Consider the following 19,460-nt stretch of genomic DNA (forward strand, 5'->3'; position numbering starts at 1 on the left):
ATGCAAGCAACATGGTGATAATCTTATAACATTTCCCTGAGCGCTGCCTTGTTACTATCCATTATTATTATAATTCTTCTTTCTGGAGTGTAAATGGATCCTGATTGATGTAGCATGATGGAGAGCAACCTAAACATAGACTTATATGTGAACACAATTTAACAGCATTGATAACATAGAGAATGAAGCCACATCTTTCATGAAATAATAATATCTGGAAATAAATCATATGTTAAAAAAAAAAAATAAAGAGTGGAGTTATGTGAGAATAAATGAATTGAGAAATAACAACAAAATAAAATAGGAAAATTTTTTCACTGTACACAAAACAAAAGATTTGTGTATTATGTATGTCATAAATATAAATATATATAAATATAATATAAAAAATAATATAATTCTGTGAAAAATCTGATAAATTCTTTTTTTAATCATGTGTAAATATTACAAATAAATTGAATAATATATGAAAATAAATGACGTATAATTTAAAGAATAAATCCTGTGAAAAGAAATGCATCATTTGTGAGAATCACATCATTTAAATTATTTTTTCATCCTGTTGAGGAAAATGATATGAATAACGCACTATATATGTGTGGGGAAAAAAGCTGGGGTTTAAAAAAGAAAGAAAGGAAATTTCACGTTACGTTCACTTGACTTCTCCACACCAGCCTTATAAGCACAAAGTGGCACTTTCTCCATTTTTTTGTGTGAGTCAGTGCATAAAAGTGAGTTTTAGAGACTGGCTCTGTTTTTCCACCACGCCACACAAAGCTCCTCTGACATTTTCCCTTGATCCCTTGTTGACTGCTTAAAATTAAAAAGGAACACCTTAAGCTATGAATCAAATGCCAGGTGTGGCAGCGTGCTGGAACCATATCAATATTTCACGCTATATTGCTACCTGCAGGGCTTTTTGCGATGCTAGGACCAGCTCTTGTGACATTGGCAGTATATGGCCTGCTTAGCCAAGCATGTGGAGAAGGGCAAGCTATGAAAAGGTCCGCTAGCTCTACTAACATGACTTGTTTATTCCTCACAAACAACCAGCCGGTGCTCCGAGCTAAGCGCGCTCAGGATATGGATGTACTGTCTCTCATATCGGTCTGTGGTAAAAAAAAAAAAAAAAAAAAAAAAAAAGAAGAAGAAATGAACAAAATGAGAGAATCAGGCAGAGAATAATTAAAAACTAATCCACGTGTGATTTAATAAGCAGTGTTGGTAGAGAGGTTTGGATCTGCTCCTGACTGCAGGAAACTGACGGATGACGGATATTTTCTGCTTTGTAAAGAGTTCATAGAAACAATGCTGTCATAGCTTCAGGTTCAGTCCTGAGATCAGGTGGAGTTTTGCATGTTCTCATCTTGCTCTTGTGGGTTTCCTTCAGGTTCTCAGGTTTCCTCCCATCTCCTAGGATAAGCTATGGATCCATCCAAACCATGATCTGGATAATGCTTACTAAAATTGAATGAATGCACACTAAATTACTTTCCTTTACCCAATTATCAATTCGTATTCTTGTATTTTGCTGTAGACCACTGAGTTAGCTTAGTCTGATTTGTCATCATTTTGCAAGTGACATTTTTTAGGTCACTGCTGACGTCAGGCCACTTATGTAGATTTAAAGAAGATCATCCTTTTTTTAGTGCATTTTCAAGAGGCACATGATGCAAAACAAGTCTATTAGCATTTTCCCAGTAATCATAGTCACAGTTTAAGGTCAGAGTCCAACCTAAGGAAGAGAAAAATACACATTAGACACCAAGCTAGAATCAAAACCTACAACAGATGGAAAGTAACATGTGGAATGTTATGGAACGTACTGCGCATTAACTACATACAGGAGATAATGCACACTAGCTAGATTCATTCATTGCCATGGCAACAAGGTATGTAAGGAAAACTGTGGAAGAAAAACAGAATAAATATAAGAGGTAAACAGAGACTCCATGGTGCCTGAGAATTAATAAGAATTCCTCAAAGTTCTGTTTTTCCCATGAAATTTTACAAGCCACACTTGAGGGCCAAGGGTGCACAAACTTTTGCCCTCTTTAGATTTCAGTGTTTTGGAAAACGTGATCAGTTCAATCTAAAATCAAAAGAAAATAAGACTGATTTTCCAGACTAATCAAGCATTATTTGTTATTATCATCTTTACAGTGCTTCAATTAAGTTTATCGGTGTAATTAGTGGCCAGGTCCATTATCTTGAGGTCTAATGGATAGTAAGAAGTCCTTTAATCCTTCAGACATATTCTCCACAATATTAAACCCAGCTATAATCCATGTCTTTCAGCTGTGTGTTGTTCTCTAATAAACAGTAATGTGTAAGCCTTACTGTGGTGTAAGAGAAATAAAACCCATCATGCAGGGTGTTATTGGAAAAGAATCATTTTTAGGGTTGTAACTGTAACTCTACTGCTAATTAAGCTGCCTCATCACTCCAACATTGATTATTTTCCATTAACAACTTTCCATTAACACAAAGTGTTTTATTCCTTAATTACTTTGGGAACATGAAGAGATAATGGTATGCTCTTTTTCTCAAGGGTTTTTTGGATAGTTAAGGGTTAATAAGCCTAAATAGTGCCAAATTTAAGTGTATATTCTACATGATTTTCCAAACCTACATAGGTAGTTAGAAAAACAATAGATCTAACTGATTTTCAAGCATGTATCTCATCAGCTTCCAGAAAGTAAGTAAGCTTTTCCAGGGCAGTTCCTGGAGTATGTAAGAAAGCTTCAAGGATCTGTTTAAGGAAGGAGGTACTTCGGGTCTTCTTGTTTTAACAGTCAGCAATAACAAACCACAAAAGGAAGCTTTGATTGGTCTTTTTTAAGATAAGACCTGTAATATATTTAGCTGATCTCAGTGATGGATGTTCTCATGTTTTCTTATACTTTCTCATTGTGTGCTTTAACCAGTGAACTGTGACATTAGATCAAATCTTAGAACTTCTAGTATTTTCTCATGAGTTGTATGACACAAAACCTTGCTGTGTGTGGGTTCTTGAAGTCCAGGTTTAGGAGTTTTTTTTCCAAGCATGGTCCGTGTGCATGTTTCTGAGGTGGAATATAAACGGTACAGACTATGACCAAGGTAAATTCCCAATGAAGGTAGAAAGTGTGATATTTCATGGCCAGGAGCTCCAGTTTGGGTGTTCAAGAAAGTGTGAGACTGTATCACCAGGTGCTGTTTACCATTAGGGACACTCAATTTCCCCTTGACTTCTAAGACTGCATTCTTCTGTCCATGCCGGTGATCAGAGAAGGACCCTGCTGACTCAATGGTGTTGTCCAGTACTGCTGGGTGATACAGAGGAGATTGCAGTCACTAATGTCCCCCTGGAACAACAAGCCATTATCTTTCCTGTCCCTAAGAAACTCCATAGCCCTGACCTCAGTTGTGATGAAGTGCTTTGGCTGGTTGGAAACTTCATCCCCTCTTCATTACCTCACACTCTGGACCCATTACACTGACTACAGTTCAATGCCATAATTTCTCCCTAACCCACCACCATGTTGGAGGTCCTTCCTGACTTTCTGACAAGCAGACCACAATCAATATAGATGTGTAGACATGTTTCCCCCTCCCTCAAGCCCAGCACTGGACCCAAGAGAACAACCTACTCCAGAACCTCAGCGCGTCGAAGAAGGCATTTCACTGCTTGTTGTACTGTCAATAAAATAAAATTTGAATTTGAAGTCTAAATCAGGATTTGATCAAGTCAAGCAGCTTAATTAACTTTGCTAAAACTGTGGGAAATAGACCAGAATCAGCCCTAAAGTCAAATATACCACAAGCATCCAAGAGAGACTTTATTTTTTGTATAGATTTTTAAATGAAAAGTGAAAAATCTGCCTACGGCAATGAAAAGAAACAGCTGAAAATGTACTCGTTCTCCCTAAACATCTCTGCATTATTCTATAGCATTAGCTTAATGTGAAGTGCTGAAATGGTGGTGTTGTGCAGAGCACTCATTACAGATGTGCCCTCTATAATTATGAGAGGATTAATGAACAATGTGTGAACAGCCCTCACAGCCTGACAAGAGCCTACCTCAGACACTCATTAAAATCACAGCACAAGCATCTTTCTCACGCCCTGTTTCCCCCTGGCTCTTGCCTTTTTCTTTGTGTGTGTTCTTTCAGGTATCAAGATATTGTTCTCCATCTTTGTCTAGTCTCTCATCTTCTGTCATAACCTCCAGTTATGGAGTGACTCTCCTTTTTTTCTCGCAGGGCCAGGTCACATTATCCCTCTGAAGGAGCCTCTTGTCTGCCCTCTTTATTTGATGCATTATGTATAAAAGCACTTGTGGGTGTTTTACAGCCTCTTTTGCCTTATTAAGCCATTATCTCTGCACTTTTTATTATCTAGATAGAGGGGTTAATCAAGTAGGATTGGCACTGAGCCATTCAAATGTGCTCCAAACACCTGAGACAACATGTACTACAGAGCCGGTTTGCCTGACCTGGAACCATCTGAACTGTGTTCATGTAATGTGTCATGTGGCATTTCAGACTGAGGCCCAGGTCAATGCTGTGAGTATGTGACAAGAGTGAACTTGATCATGCATTGTTGTGGAAGCAATGCTGTGGTCAGTCTGGATCACCCGTAGAAAACAAACTGTGTGAAAACTGGGCCATGGTGGTGGGTTAACAGGGATTTTGCAGCAGATGGTGCTGATCCCCAAAGCTGATATTGTGTCTGCTTTTTGGTGCATCTGTTTGATCAGATGGTTGTAATGGATTGGGTTCATATGTGGGTTCAAACACGCACTCATACAGGTTTCTGTTGCTAAAGATGTCCGTTTAATATAGCTGCAAAAAATGCGGTATCAGGCTGTGTGTAAGAATTCAATTACCATTCACAGAGCAGGTTTTCATGAGAACAGTAGTTACTCTGACCTCTGAAGCACTTAAGGCACGAATGGTCTAAATATTTCTTAAGGACATGTAAGGGTTTTTTAAAAACCATCATTTGTTCATAGACTGTAGTTAGGCCAGCAATTTACTACCTTTCAAAAAAGGTTTTAAAAGAGGTCTGGTGATGGAAAGATTTCATCAACACAGCTTCTTTAAGTTAGCCCCTTCTTCTCGGCACCCTGGCCAAGTGACCTGCCAGTGTCTCAAACGCTAACCTGGGTCACACTACCCCATCTGTAGTTCCACCTCAATCGGTCTGACGGTCTGGTTTGTTTCTTCAATCTTGGCCAGAAACACCTTTCACAGTAATACCAATTCAGTCCTTCTTATAGCCAGTCCTTTTCAGGCAGTATTGTTCTTCCGAGATGATGGTCAACGAGTTCTGAGAGGAGCTGTAAGGCTAACACATTTTCAAGTCAGTGACATTGTATGTCAGCTTAAATGTCAGCACCCAAGCTCTTGTAGAGCTTGAGGTAATCTCTTCTAGCTCTAGAATGACACTTAGAAACTTTGTAGAACCAGCTAGTAAAAGGAGTAATGTAAACATTAAGTACATCTTTGAATGTATTAGTTAGGGTTGTGAGATATTAAAAGGGTTAGATGAATTTATCTTGAATGGCGTGGTGTGGAGAAGTACAAGAAATTTCAAGGAGACTGGATCGTTAAGGAGAGGCTGAATGGGTGCTGAGAATAGTTGTCTGGAAGCTGAATGGTAGTGAAGAATAGCTGACAAGGAGCTCAGTTGAATTAAAAAAAAGAGTCTGACTAGAGCATGAATGGAGTTGGAGGAATGCTGAATGAAAGTGAGAGGAGTTATGGTGTTGAGATAATGGGAGGAATCGGCGGGATACCCAGTGGTGGCCAAGTTTGAGGCTTAGGGAGGCAGAATGGTGTTCCAGTGAGGACTTACAGGGAGGCTGAATTGGTGCTAAATGTGAGAAGAAACAAAAATAACAAGTAGGGCTTTAGAGGAGGCTGAAATTGAAGCTGAAATGAGTGAATAAGGGAGACTGGTGACCGACATAGGAGGTTAAATGAGGGACCAAAATTGGGATGCAGGTAGAATGGTACAAGACTAATATACAGGAGTAGATGCATTGAGACTGAATGGATGTTCAAGAGACTTAGAAGGAGTCTGAATGAAGCCATAGAATTTGTGTTGGGGGCTAATGGCAGATGTAAGTTGTCTGAGTGAAGACTAAGAAGGAAGGCATCAAATGTTTGAAACAAAGCTGGGTTGCACATGCAAGGAATTATACTGGGGCTAAACGGGTGTTGAGTAGAGTTAGAGGGAGTCTGAATAAGGCTTTATTGGAGTTAAAGGGAAGGTAAATCGTGTCTAAGAAAAGTTGTTGAGAGATGGTTGTTGAGAGGAGAAAGTGAGGAGTTTGGCTTTAGTAAGGCTGAATTGGTGGCTAAGCAGAGTTGTAGAAAAATTGAATTGGTGGCTGAGAGGAGTTAAAAGGATGCTGAATTGGTGGTTGAGAGTAGTTGTATTAAGGCTGAATTGGCGGTTGAGAGGAGTATTAGGAAGGCTGAATTGGTGGCCAAGAGTTGTTGTAGGAAGGCTGGATGGGGGCTGAGAGAAGCTGTAGAAGAGCTGAATTGGTGGTTGAGATGAGTTGCATTAAGGCTGAATTGGTGGTTGAGAGGAGTACTAGGAAGGCTGAATTGGTGGTTGAGAGGAGTTGTGTTAAGGCTGAATTGGTGGTTGGGAGGAGTACTAGGAAGGCTGAATTGGTGGTTGAGAGGAGTTGTGTTAAGGCTGAATTGGTGGTTGGGAGGAGTACTAGGAAGGCTGAATTGGTGGTTGAGAGGAGTACTAGGAAGTCTGAATTGGTGGTTGAGAGGAGTACTAGGAAGTCTGAATTGGTGGTTGAGAGGAGTTGTGTTAAGGCTGAATTGGTGGTTGAGAGGAGTACTAGGAAGGCTGAATTGGTGGTTGAGAGGAGTACTAGGAAGTCTGAATTGGTGGCCAAGAGTTGTTGTAGGAATGCTGGATGGGGGCTGAGAGAAGTTTTAGGAAGGCTGAATGGGGGCTGAGAGAAGTTTTAGGAAGGCTGAATTGGTGGCTGTGAGGAGTTGAAGGCATTTTGAGGGGGCAGCAATGTATTTTGTGTTAGTGCTGGCCCAGTAGGCTGTTCTGACTGACAGCTCCCTGCTGATGGAGCTAAAAGCATGGCTGGCTGAAAATCTGTCTCGCAGGCTGCAGGGCCATCTGGACCTTGCACACATTAAAAGGTTGTACACTGTTTGAGGCGACATTGCAAAGCTGTGCACAGTTCGTCTTGCAGGGAGGGGCTTTGTCAGCAAGAGTTGTGTTTTTGTTAGCAAGCCAAAGGCCAACTAAGTGTAAAAGCAGGGCAAGGGGGAGAAACAAAGTGCAGGTCCTTCATGACTCACAGTCCTTCATTCCAAAAGAGAGAAAAAGATCAAGAGGAAAAAGGGAACCTATAATATCACATACAGGGTAAAAGGGGAGAGTGAAAAAGACAGAATACTGAGGGGGGCTTTAATGGACTAGATTGGTAAAAACAAACAAAAGTGAAATGATTGTGTGTCTGAGCCATGCACTGAGATTTTCCAACACTCCCTTGGCAAGGTTTTACCACTGAATGGATATCAACTTTTATAAGGTCCCCCCTTGGTGGCAGGCACAAGGATGATACAGCACCAGGGAGACACTATAAAAACTTACTGAATGAATTGTTAAATACCTCTATAAAGAAATATAAGACAAGGTTTGGGTTTTTTTCTGTAGCCATGGCTGCTCTGCCAGGCTCTGATAAGGTACTGAGAGAGTGTGAGGGTGGAGAGAGAGTGTTTTTTCACACACAACAGTGTGATTGGATTCTCAGAACTGCAGACAACCGTCATTGCTATGCAGCTGATAATGCATGCTAATACAATGACAGGCATTAATTGTATGTGTATCAAAACATTATCACTGCCAATGCTCCTGCAGCAGAATTCCAGCTACATATACTCATGATTTATTCATTTGGCACGTTTATGAAAAGGCAGATCGTTCATTCTGCAATGACATAAATCCTTTAATGTCTCAATAACAAGGTTGTTTTCTTATTTATTATTGTAATATCTGAAGAGACATCAATTAACATCCCGGACATGCAAACAAATCATCAGTCTTGCTAGTGTCTTTTTGTAATATCCTGTTCTGTGTATGACTTACTCCTGCATGTGTATGCCTTCTATGAAGTCTTTCCTTTGCAATTCTAAGCTGTAGTCGTTGATTCCAACAGCTCATGTTGGTCAGGATGACATTAATAATGACATAGCCTCAAACAAAATTGAGAGGATATCCCCCTTGAGTGACAATAATGCAATAATAACTCTATAGAGCTACAGGGCAGAGATTGCGCTGCCCAACAATTGCACAACTTCCAGAAAAACCAAGTAAATCAATAGAAACAGCAGGCTTATATCTGGCAAATAGCTGCATTTTTTAAAGGTTTTTGGTTACTTAAAGGAATGTAATTCATATTACAACAGAATTGTGAATGAGGACTTGAATCATTTATATTTAATGTACCTCACCTGCCACTATGGACGATCCACCACTAGTCCTAGTCCAGTGTTTCTAGATTTTCCCCAGTATTGACCTTGTTTACATGTATTAATACAGGATCACACTGATGGATTTTCCATACTTGACCTTGACCTCTTGTTCTCTGAGCTTTTGGACCATCACTTAAATGTCAAAATAAAAATAATATAAATATATTTAACCTGGTCTGGCTCTATTAGTGTGTTAAAAGCCCCAGAAATACTACATCATATTAGATTACTGTTTCTTAACCAACATCGGAGTATCTGCTAAACATTTGAACCTAAAGGCGTCCTTGTGGAATGCTAATCACTACTCAAGAACTCCTTTCAGTGCGGAAGCCCTTCAACTAACCTCGGCTCCCGGAGGATAGCCTTCTGGGTCAGGGAGCAATGGAGAAAATTTCCCGGCTGACATTTTTGTTCCTGGTACAATATTGACTTCTGATGGGAGAAGGCAGCATCATTGCAGCTGACATTTTGCATTAGCTGGGAAATAAATGTGGTGCCCGCTGATAGGGAGAGCTGTAGTAGTAGAGTTGTACTTTTAAAATGATGTTGTAATGCAGCAGCAATACCTGACCGAATAGATTATTAGTCGGTTATATGTGGTAATGTACACAGACCTCAGTGGACCAGAAACTGCCTTACTGTAATATATTGTTACTACAACAACTACTACTACTACTACTACTACTACAAATGTTTTAAAGATTCCTATATGAAATTAAAATCTTTTCAAGTAAAATTGGTAATCTTGTAATGCTTTAATGATTCATTTTCAGCTGTAAATAGAGCGGTTCTCTAAATACAATTTCTCTGTCCATTTGTGCCATCTCTGTCATCAGTTAGACCAGAAAGTACACCGAACAAATATTGTATGGAAGTTCTCACTAGGCAAAACTTTCACATTTCTAAGCAAATTTTTCAAATCTTGAAGCAAATCTTTGAGCTGATGAGCTGCCTTTGGCTAAATAAGTTAGAAAAATCTGTGTTCAAGTGAGGATCTTGTGTAGAAAAGTAGAATAGCTGAACAACTTTTACATTTTTTTATACAGTTTCTTGTTTTCTCATGCATTTATTTACTCTACTATATATAAACCAATCAGGCATAACAGGTGAGGTTTATAAGACCGATTATCTCCTTATCATGGCACCTGTTAGTAGGTGGGATATATTAGGAAAAATGGGAAAGCGTAAGAATTTGAGGGAGTTTGACAAGGGCCAAAGTGTGATGGCTAGACGACTGCAAAATCTCCAAAACTGCAGCTTTTGTGGGGTGTTCCTGGTCTGCAATGGTCAGTATCTATCAAAAGTATCCTTTAAGTCCTGTAAGGGCTTTAAGTCTTGTATGGCCACCTGGCAGCTTACAGGACTTAAAGTATCTGCTGCTAACATCTTGGTGCCAGATACCACAGCACACCTTCAGGGATCTAGTGGAGTCCATGCCTTGATGGTTTAGGGCTGTTTTGGCAGCCGGTGGTCATAAAGTTATGCTTGATCGTTGCATGTATATATGTATATATGTGAAAAGTAACATTTATACACCAAATTCTTCAAGGGTACTCAAGGCAAAGAAATGTAGTTTGCAGGATTTCAGCCAGCAAACTTTTATTAAAATGTCATACCAGCGTATCAGTCCTTCATGCCTTATCTTATGTATTATCTGGCAACTTCTTCAGCGGATTGTGTCACATAGTTTGTTCACAGTGTGATTTACTGCTTAAGTTTAAAATCAGAATGTTTAATCAAGTATATGTCTTTGTGTCTCAATATCTGGCTCTTAAAATGATGACTTACAGTGAAGTTGCTTTCCCAGAGGCCAAAAAAAAGGAATTTGCCCCTGTTTTTATTATTTCCATGTTAAACATTGAATGTCTTTGTCATGTTCCACTCCACAGTGGTGGTTAATATGAAGCTTATGAAAGTAGACACTCAGGGTTTTAAGAATTTTTAAGAGTTTTTCTTTTTCCCTAGCCTACTAGGGGTGATATATTCATAGAAATGTTCCAAAAAACACAAATGTTTCTACCTTTATAGTAAATGTTGATATCAAACCCATTTCTGCTCTCTGAGATGCTCCATGTGCTTCTTCATAAGCAGCTAAAGGTTGAATCTTCATCCAGCAAAATTCTGTGTAAGGTTATCCAACAGAGGGAAAAACACACACATCTAAAACACACTGAAAGCCAACAGACTAATTTTATATCAGACTCACAGCCAGAATATCATTCATTTATTTACACTGATTGAAAATATCCCATGAGTCCATTTCCATTCCATCGGTGTACTGGAACATCAGTGTACTGGTAAAAAGGGTTAAATAGAGGTTTAGAGGTTAGGCTTGTAAATAGATTTTCAGACACAGTTTCTTCTTAAGCAGAATAAAATCTCTCTCTCTCTCTCTCTCTCTCTCTCTCTCTCTTTATAATACATATATACAATACACTGCAAAATAATGACAGCGAGTTACAAAATCTTGAATATTGTCAAAAGGATCTAGCGAGACTATTACTAATTTCAAGCTTGAATTAGTTTTATTCAACGGCCAGATCATTTGAAGCATTTATTTCTAGAAATATGCAAAAATTATCTACCAATAAAATATTAAAAGAGAATAAAATGTCTAGAAATAATACGAGAAATGAATAAACTTATATTGCAATCTTATCATAGGAAATTGTGGACACAATTGAGTTTATATATTTTCATTGCTAAGATTTTATTACTATTTTTTAATGCTAATTGTTAGTACATATTGTTAGTTTTATTCCTCTTACATACATACAAAATATCCCTCTTGTTTTATTCCTCTTACATACATACAAAATATCCCTCTTGTTTTATTCCTCTTACATACATACAAAATATCCCTCTTGTCTTATGGAACGTCTATGATAAGAGCTAGCTATCTTACCTTAAAGCGGCTATACGCAATTCTTCCCTCACTAGCCGTACGGCATGTTATGATGCCATAAAAAATAAACCTTCCCTGTGATGGAAAAGCTCTGACACTGGAGACTCCTTCCGTTTAGTCACTAACGTTACAGAACAACGCTTTAAGAATTAAGTAATAAGCTGGAACATTTAGAAACTTAGTAAAAAAAAAAAAGGGCATAAAATTGCCCAGTGTTTGCTTTTCAAGTCTCTGGTCACATCATCCCATCCCAAGAAATTACTCCAGGCCTTTTCTGATTTCACACACCCCATCACAGCTGTGTTTGTCATCACACACACACACACTCTTTCTCTCTCTCTCTAACTCTTTCATTTTTCCTTTAGACTCTTTTGATATAGAATACCTTTTTGATTGCTCTAAACATCCCGGCCCTGTTTTTGATACGTCCCATTTCAGACCATTACATTTTTAAATAAGCAGAAAATGTCGCTCTATTCATGTCTGATGAATACCGATTTGGGAGAAATGACTCGGTTTTCAACTGCATAATTTCAGGAGGAATCAACTGCTTTGAATACAACCAATGGGCCCCTAATCGTGGAGACGTAATTTCCAGAGATACCGACGATTAACATGGACAGTTAAGGAGAAGCCTTTTATAGCAGGATAGGGTTTTAGGTGTCTGGTGACAATTTGGATGTTTGGATATGAGCTTTGAAGAAGTCGTGAGAATTTTCAGGAAATCTCGGCATGGCCTCGTTTCTGCTTTCTGCATCACTGAGAGTTTGGAAGAAGGATTGGAGAGAAGCGGTAGCAGAGGAAAGTGTTGTTGAGTGTTTCTGGCTCAAGATAGAAATGATTTGCATGCCTCTGTCTCACTTTCTCTCTCTCTCTCTCTCTCTCTCTCTTTGTCTCTCGCTCTGGTTCTGTTTCAAGTGTCACTCCACTTTCATTTAAGTGACACAAGTGCAGGCATGCAGGAACAAAACACTCAGCAATAGGACGTCATTTCACTGACTTCAAATAAAAAAAACATTTCATTTCTTTCTCTCTCTCTCTCTCATCTCTACTCCCTCGTTTTTCCATTGCTTAACCAGAGGGATCCTCCCCTGCCATCAAACCCCTCAAACCCATCAATGACCTGCATCCTTCCATCACGTGCAGGTTGGATCTTCTCTTCTGATCCTGGGCCTCAGGCCATAGATATCATACGCCTTCCCTATTTGAAGAGCATCAGTGTTTGGCATCCCTCTTAATCTGTTTAATGTCACCAATAAAGCGTGTTTTATTAAGGTGACATTGGGTTTAGTGTTTAATTAGGCCTGAAAGGCATTTAAAAGAAAAGGCTCAGCTGCTGGTATGAGTAGCTCACTCAGAGGGAATCTGTAGATACGTCAGTTATCTACGTGTGGTAAGATATTCAGCTGTTGTTGATTGATTGGTCAGATGAAGATGAGAGCAATGCTTTGGTAGTGATATTGATTTTTCTAATGTATTTTAACTTCTTAAAATTATTTAAGGTGCTACTTAAAGGTTCATTTTTTTAAGATGCAGCTAATGACAGCACACTCAAATCCAATTGGTCAAAGGGTGTGACTGATTGATTGATTGATTGATTGAATGATTGGTTGGTTGGTTGGTTGCTTGTTTGTTTAATTGACTGGTTGCTTGCTTGCTTTTTGGTTGACTGATTGATTCATTTATTCATTCATTCATTCATTGACTGACTGACTGACTGACTGGTTGGTTGGTTGTTTAATTGATTGATTGATTGCTTGGTTAGTTGGTTGATTGGTTGGTTGGTTGGATGGTGGGTTGATTGATTGATTGATTGTCTCCTTTAACTGTCCAAAAACATGCAAGTAAGAGATTTGACTCCACTAAATGACCCCTAGGTATGAATCCAAGGTTTCACACACAGTTTTCCTGGGATAGACTACAGACCCACAATGACCCTGACCAAGATAAAGCTCTGAATCAATATAATTGAATTAATTTAATTGTCACCTTGTTATTGTTTCTTAGTCCATCGTTTAACTGACTCAGCTGTGGATGGTTGAGGTATACAGAGAAAAACAAGTTAATGATCTCTCAAGCAGTGCTAGACAATGTGTGCACAAGTAAACAGCTATTATTCATCAATTATGTTACATTTTTTACACATATACATGACATGCCTCAGGACAGCACTTAAATGATATGTTGTTGCTGGAAAACATGGCATTCCTTGGCATTTTTGTTAAATCTGTATGATTTGGCATGTTCTGTGTGTGTGTTTGTGTGTGTGTGTGTGTGTGTGTGTATGGTAAATCTCTGCTCCATTTCTTAAAATAGCATGATAAAATGCTGCAGTGATTTTTTTTAAACCATGTTGTGCACTCGAACTAATTCCCCAGAAAGGATTTGAGTTTAAGGTGACTTTAAGGTTGCTATAGAGAATGTTGCTAATTTATTCCATGAGCACGGATATTTCACCGCTTGTATATTTTGGCATTTGACTTAACGTAGCCATTTTTGAACACTGATACGAAAAATAGTCAAGGATGAAAAAACGACTTGAAGTGTGTTAGATAGATAGATAGATAGATAGATAGATAGATAGATAGATAGATAGATAGATAGATAGATAGATAGATAGATAGATACTTTATTGATCTTGGACGAAATTCAAGTTAGTACATTACAAGCCTTCAGAACAGCTTCACTACACCTTGCCATTGATTCCACAACTCTCTGGAACTGTACAGGATCAATGAACACTGTTCTTTCTAAAAGATTTTCCCTTATTTAGTGTTTTGATGGTGGGAACACTTCTTAACACTCCAAAAGTTTCACTTATCACTCCAAAATTTTCTATAGAAATGTTCTATACATTTAATGAGCTGTGTTTGGGGGTGGAGTCATGCTAAAAAAAGGCCCCACCCATTAGGATAGAACATTGATTTTTCCTTTAACCTACAGAAATCCCCACATTTTCATAATTTCAAGTTTTCATAGCGGTGTATATGTGATTAATATCAGTAGTATAGAATTTGGGGGTTTGATTACTTATTCATGCCTCTTATTACTTGTGTAACCTTTAAACATAAGGAATGTTGCATCAGTTTCCTGAGAGTTTCAGGCAAGTTATGTTCTTATCATCGCTTGCAATTCCACTCACTCACCGCCATGAGCCGTGAACGTCCTCTACAAAAACACACACTCACTATGAGAAAGAGACTGAGAGAGAGAGTAGAGACAAAGAGAAAGACAAACAGAGTAAGACAGGAATGTATATATATATATGTATATATATATATATATACCTACCTATGCTCTGTTCTGCATTGGCGGAGCTAAAGGTAGCCACTCCTTAGCTAATCCAGTGTGATTGAAGAAAGCTAGCTTTCTTCAATCACAGCTTTAGCTAGCTAACATAGAACAGGTCACAACAAGTAAACAAACAAGTAACAAAAATGGTCAAAATCTTTTTTATATTATAAATCATCATCATTTGGAGGTGTAACACTGGATATGTTTAGTGTGTTATTAGCTAGCATTAGCTAATGATATAGAATTCATAATGTTAGCATACATAGCATAAGATGTAGCTTAAAGTTATTTTATTATAACTACAGTGACTACAGATTAGTACCACCCTAGATTGCTACCCCAGTTAAGCCGTGGTAACCTGGCTACCCCACTGTAAAAGGTCTGGCTAGGCCTAGCTAACTGCTGTAATATACTGTACAGGCTAGCTGGCTAACACCCATGGCTCCTGCTATTCCATAATCCTTATTAGTATTTGTGTTTATATGTGTGAATGTCCCCACTGGGGTCAAAGCTGCTAATTGCTACATGGAATAGCACATATTTTTTTGAACCAGTAGCTGTCTGTAGTGTGTGTGTGTGTGTGTGTGCTCATGCATGTTGGCTGAACATCTGTCCCACAGCCTGGACAGGATTGAGTCACACCCATTTTGTGAATTCATGGACAGAGTCCAGACTATTTTTCAGACGGCTGGGTTTTTCCAGTGGTTGCTGCTCAGACCACCACCACCACCACCACCCCCAACACACACACACACACATGCCTCACACACAGCAGTAGACAGATGGTATATCTGACAGTACACTTATATCCTGCTGAATAAATCACTTGGTTTCATTAGTGGAAGTGGTTTAGACGTGTCCATAAGCACGTTCTCTATCACAATTGACTCCAACATTTAACATAACTGCATGATAATAATAATAATAATAATAATAATAATAATAATAAGGATTTGACATGATTCTGAAGCAGCAAAATGACTCTTAAAGATAATTAATGCTTTATGGCTTGTGTGTTACAGGACTTTGCAGATGCCGTGTTTCATTTGGTGAGGGAGAAATACAGCGAGCTGATTGGCTGCTCCGCCCTCATGCACGCATGTCACAAAGGCTTGGCGGGCATCGTCATGACCAGAGGTAGGCTCCAGTTCTCTGATACAAGGGCAGAAAATGTGTGATAAAAGTTAGATATGTCTGATATACAGTCAGGAATGTCTGATATACAAGCAGTAATGTCTGATACAGAGACAGGGGTATCTGAAACAGAGGTAGGAACGTCTGATACAGAGGGAAAAAATGTCTGACACAGAGGTAGGAATGTTTGATACAGAGGTAGCAATGTTTGATACAACGGTAGGAATTTCTGATACAGAGGCAGGAATGTCTAATACAGAGATAGGAATGTCTGATTCTGGGGTAGTAATGTCTGATACAGAGGCAGGAATGTCTGATTTAGAGGCAGGAATGTCTGATACAGAGACAGGACTGTCTGATACAGAGGCAGGGATGTCTGATACAGAGGCAGGAATGTCTGAAACAGAGGCAGGGATGTCTGATACAGAGGTAGGAATGTTTGATACGGAAAAACAAATGTCTGATACAGAGGAAGGTATGTCTGATATAGAGGCAAGAATGCCTAATACAGAGATAGGAATGTCTGATCCAGAGGCAGGAATGTCTGATACAGAGGTAGGAATGTCTGATACAGAGGCAGGAATGTCTGCTAGAGAGGCAGGAATACACCTGAGGCTGAGGCTAAGTGTGTGAGTGTCTAACATAGGGGCAGGGATGTATGATACACAAGTAGCACTGTCTGATATAAAGGCACGGATGTCTGATACACATTAAGCACTGTCTAATGTAAAGGCAGGGATGTCTGATACACAGTAAGGATGGTCTGATATACAGGCAGGGATGTCTGATACACAGTAAGGATGGTCTGATATACAGGCAGGGATGTCTGATACACAGTAAGGATGGTCTGATATACAGGCAGGGATGTCTGATACACAGTAAGGATGGTCTGATATAAAGGCAGGGATGTCTGATACACAGTAAGGATGGTCTGATATAAAGGCAGGGATGTCTGATACACAGTAAGGATGGTCTGATATAAAGGCAGGGATGTCTGATACACAGTAAGGATGGTCTGATATACAGGCAGGGATGTCTGATACACAGTAAGGATGGTCTGATATAAAGGCAGGGATGTCTGATACACAGTAAGGATGGTCTGATATACAGGCAGGGATGTCTGATACACAGTAAGGATGGTCTGATATACAGGCAGGGATGTCTGATACACAGTAAGGATGGTCTGATATAAAGGAAGGGATGTCTGATACACAGTAAGGATGGTCTGATATACAGGCAGGGATGTCTGATACACAATATGGATGGTCTGATATACAGGCAGGGATGTCTGATACACAGTAAGGATGGTCTGATATACAGGCAGGGATGTCTGATACACAGTAAGGATGGTCTGATATACAGGCAGGGATGTCTGATACACAATATGGATGGTCTGATATAGAGGTAGGGATGTATGATACACCAGTAGGACTGTCTAATATAGAGGCAGGGGTGTATGATACACAGTAAGGATTGTCTAATATAAGGCAGGGATGTATGACACACCAGCAGGACTGTCTGATATAGAGGCATGGATGTCTAACACGGAGGCAGGGATGTACGATACACAGTCAGGAATGCCAAACATAGAGGCAGAGATTGTTCCACAAAGCTGTTTATGGTCTCTCATCCTGAAGGTAACCTGCTCTGGGGTAGGATTTCCACACAGCATCATTTATTATGGTGATATAACTCAGTGAAAAGTGAACCACCGTTGTAAGACAGGAAATACACAGCAGGGTCAAACTGAGCTTAAAGATAACTAGCTAACCAATAAATCTTGCTTTGTGAAGCAGGTCCCTGGTGTGATGAACTCTCTAGCTTGTAAAATTTCTGTATCATCAAGAGTGTGCTATCATGATTATTTCCTCACATCACTATCATATATGAGTCAGTATTTTAGACTTGATCGGGCGGTTATCTCTCTCTCTCTCTCTCTCTCTCTCTCTCTCTCTTTCTGTGTGCGTGTGTGTGTCTCAGAGTAATTGCTAGACTTGTGTATTAATAAGGCTGTTATCTTCAAAGATCCAGGCACGGGCAAGCCGGGTGTTTGTAGCAGGCTAGCGGACACGCAAAACTTGACAGAAATACTAGGAGCTCTGTTCTTCTCTCTCTCTCTCTCTCTCTCTCTCTCTCTCTCTCTCTCTGAACATATACTGGACATGCACCAGCAGAATATTAATGCATCTCCATCTTTGAACCGCTGCGTTTTCCTCAATCTCATTCCCTCAAAAGGAGCCTTAGTCAAGGTTTCACGGCAGCTCACTGGCCCCTTTATTGAGTTGTTTCATCCAGCAAAGGCGAAAGCATACAGACTTGAATGTGATTCTGAATAATCTCATTTAAGCCTGGCCTGCTGCTGCCGCTTGGATATTTGGTTTTGAACATCAGATGAAGCAGTGTTAGAGGAGATGGAGAGTATTCGCTTACACCGGGGACATGCCTGACAATGTTACGGGAGACTCAAAGGTTCAGCTGGACACACTGATACAGAGAGTTATTGCTTCAGTGGGGATGTGATATTAAAAACAACATCTGGTGCCCAGAAACTTTTAATCTATAAAGTTGTTTATGGGTGTGTGTGGTGTGTTTTCTCTCTCCTCCGAATGTAATATTTGAAGTAATGGAATTGACGTTCAGAAATGAAATGGCGTTCAGGTGATATTGTACGGAATTTCTCAAATCGCTCTTCCTTATTCTGCGTCAAATAGTTTGCGATCGTTTACATTTCATTGACTTGGGAGTGATTTTGCATGAAATCATCCACCGAATTCACACTCGTACATCCGAGCGCAAAAGCTAATACGATAAACAGCACAATAAGGTCTCGTTTAACCCTTTTTTAACCAGTACACTGGTGTTCCGTTCTGCTAGCGGAGCGGAAATGGACTTATTTTCAATCAGTGTAAACAACTGAATGGTTTTCTGGCTGTGAGTCTGATATAAAATGAGTCAGTTGGCTTTCAGTGTGTTTTAGACTTGTGTTTTTCCCTCTGTTGGATAACCTTACATAGAATTTTACTGGTTGAAGATAAAAATTTTAGCTGCTTATAAACAAACACTTGGAGCATCACAGAGAGCAGAAATGGGTTTGATATCGACGATAGAAACATTTGTGTGAATAAAAAACAAAATGTTTTTGTTTTTTAGGAACTTTTTGATGATTATATCACCCCTAGAGGGCTAGGTAGACACAGAAATACATATGAAACACTACAAAGTCCTGAGTGTCTAACCACCACTGTGGAGTGAGACATGACAAAGACATTCAGTGCTCAACAAAACAGAAGGAAATTCCTTTTTTTCATGGTCTAAGGTTATGGGTGGAGCTTAGTTTGTATAAAACTGTTGGATTCTCAGATCTGATTGGTCTTAAGTAATTTTGGCTACAAGGCAAATCACATCATTTCTATGCAAACAACTTGCACAGTGACTTGCATGGCAGATGACCCGCAAAAAACAGGCAATTATTGATATAGTGAAGTTTTCTGTAAGGAGATTTATTACAGAAGGAGCTCAAGCATTATAAAACTCCACTACCTCAATCCAGCTCTAAGTTCATTTTCTCCGACACGAGAAAGTCTACAGGATTTCAACATTTTCTCCACACCCTGTTG

General features: G+C 39.3%; 1 protein-coding gene across 1 annotated transcript in view; it reads left to right on the plus strand.

Moving 5' to 3' along the window:
• Positions 1-19,460, plus strand: part of adarb2 (adenosine deaminase RNA specific B2 (inactive)) — a 210,514-nt gene that overhangs the window by 153,936 nt on the left and 37,118 nt on the right. The window contains exon 4 of the mRNA XM_058406910.1: positions 15,732-15,846. Coding sequence (XP_058262893.1) covers positions 15,732-15,846 — 115 coding nt within the window. The remainder of the gene's footprint in view (positions 1-15,731; positions 15,847-19,460) is intronic.

This window comes from Hemibagrus wyckioides, linkage group LG01, assembly GCF_019097595.1.
Source record: "Hemibagrus wyckioides isolate EC202008001 linkage group LG01, SWU_Hwy_1.0, whole genome shotgun sequence".
Lineage (NCBI taxonomy): Eukaryota > Metazoa > Chordata > Actinopteri > Siluriformes > Bagridae > Hemibagrus > Hemibagrus wyckioides.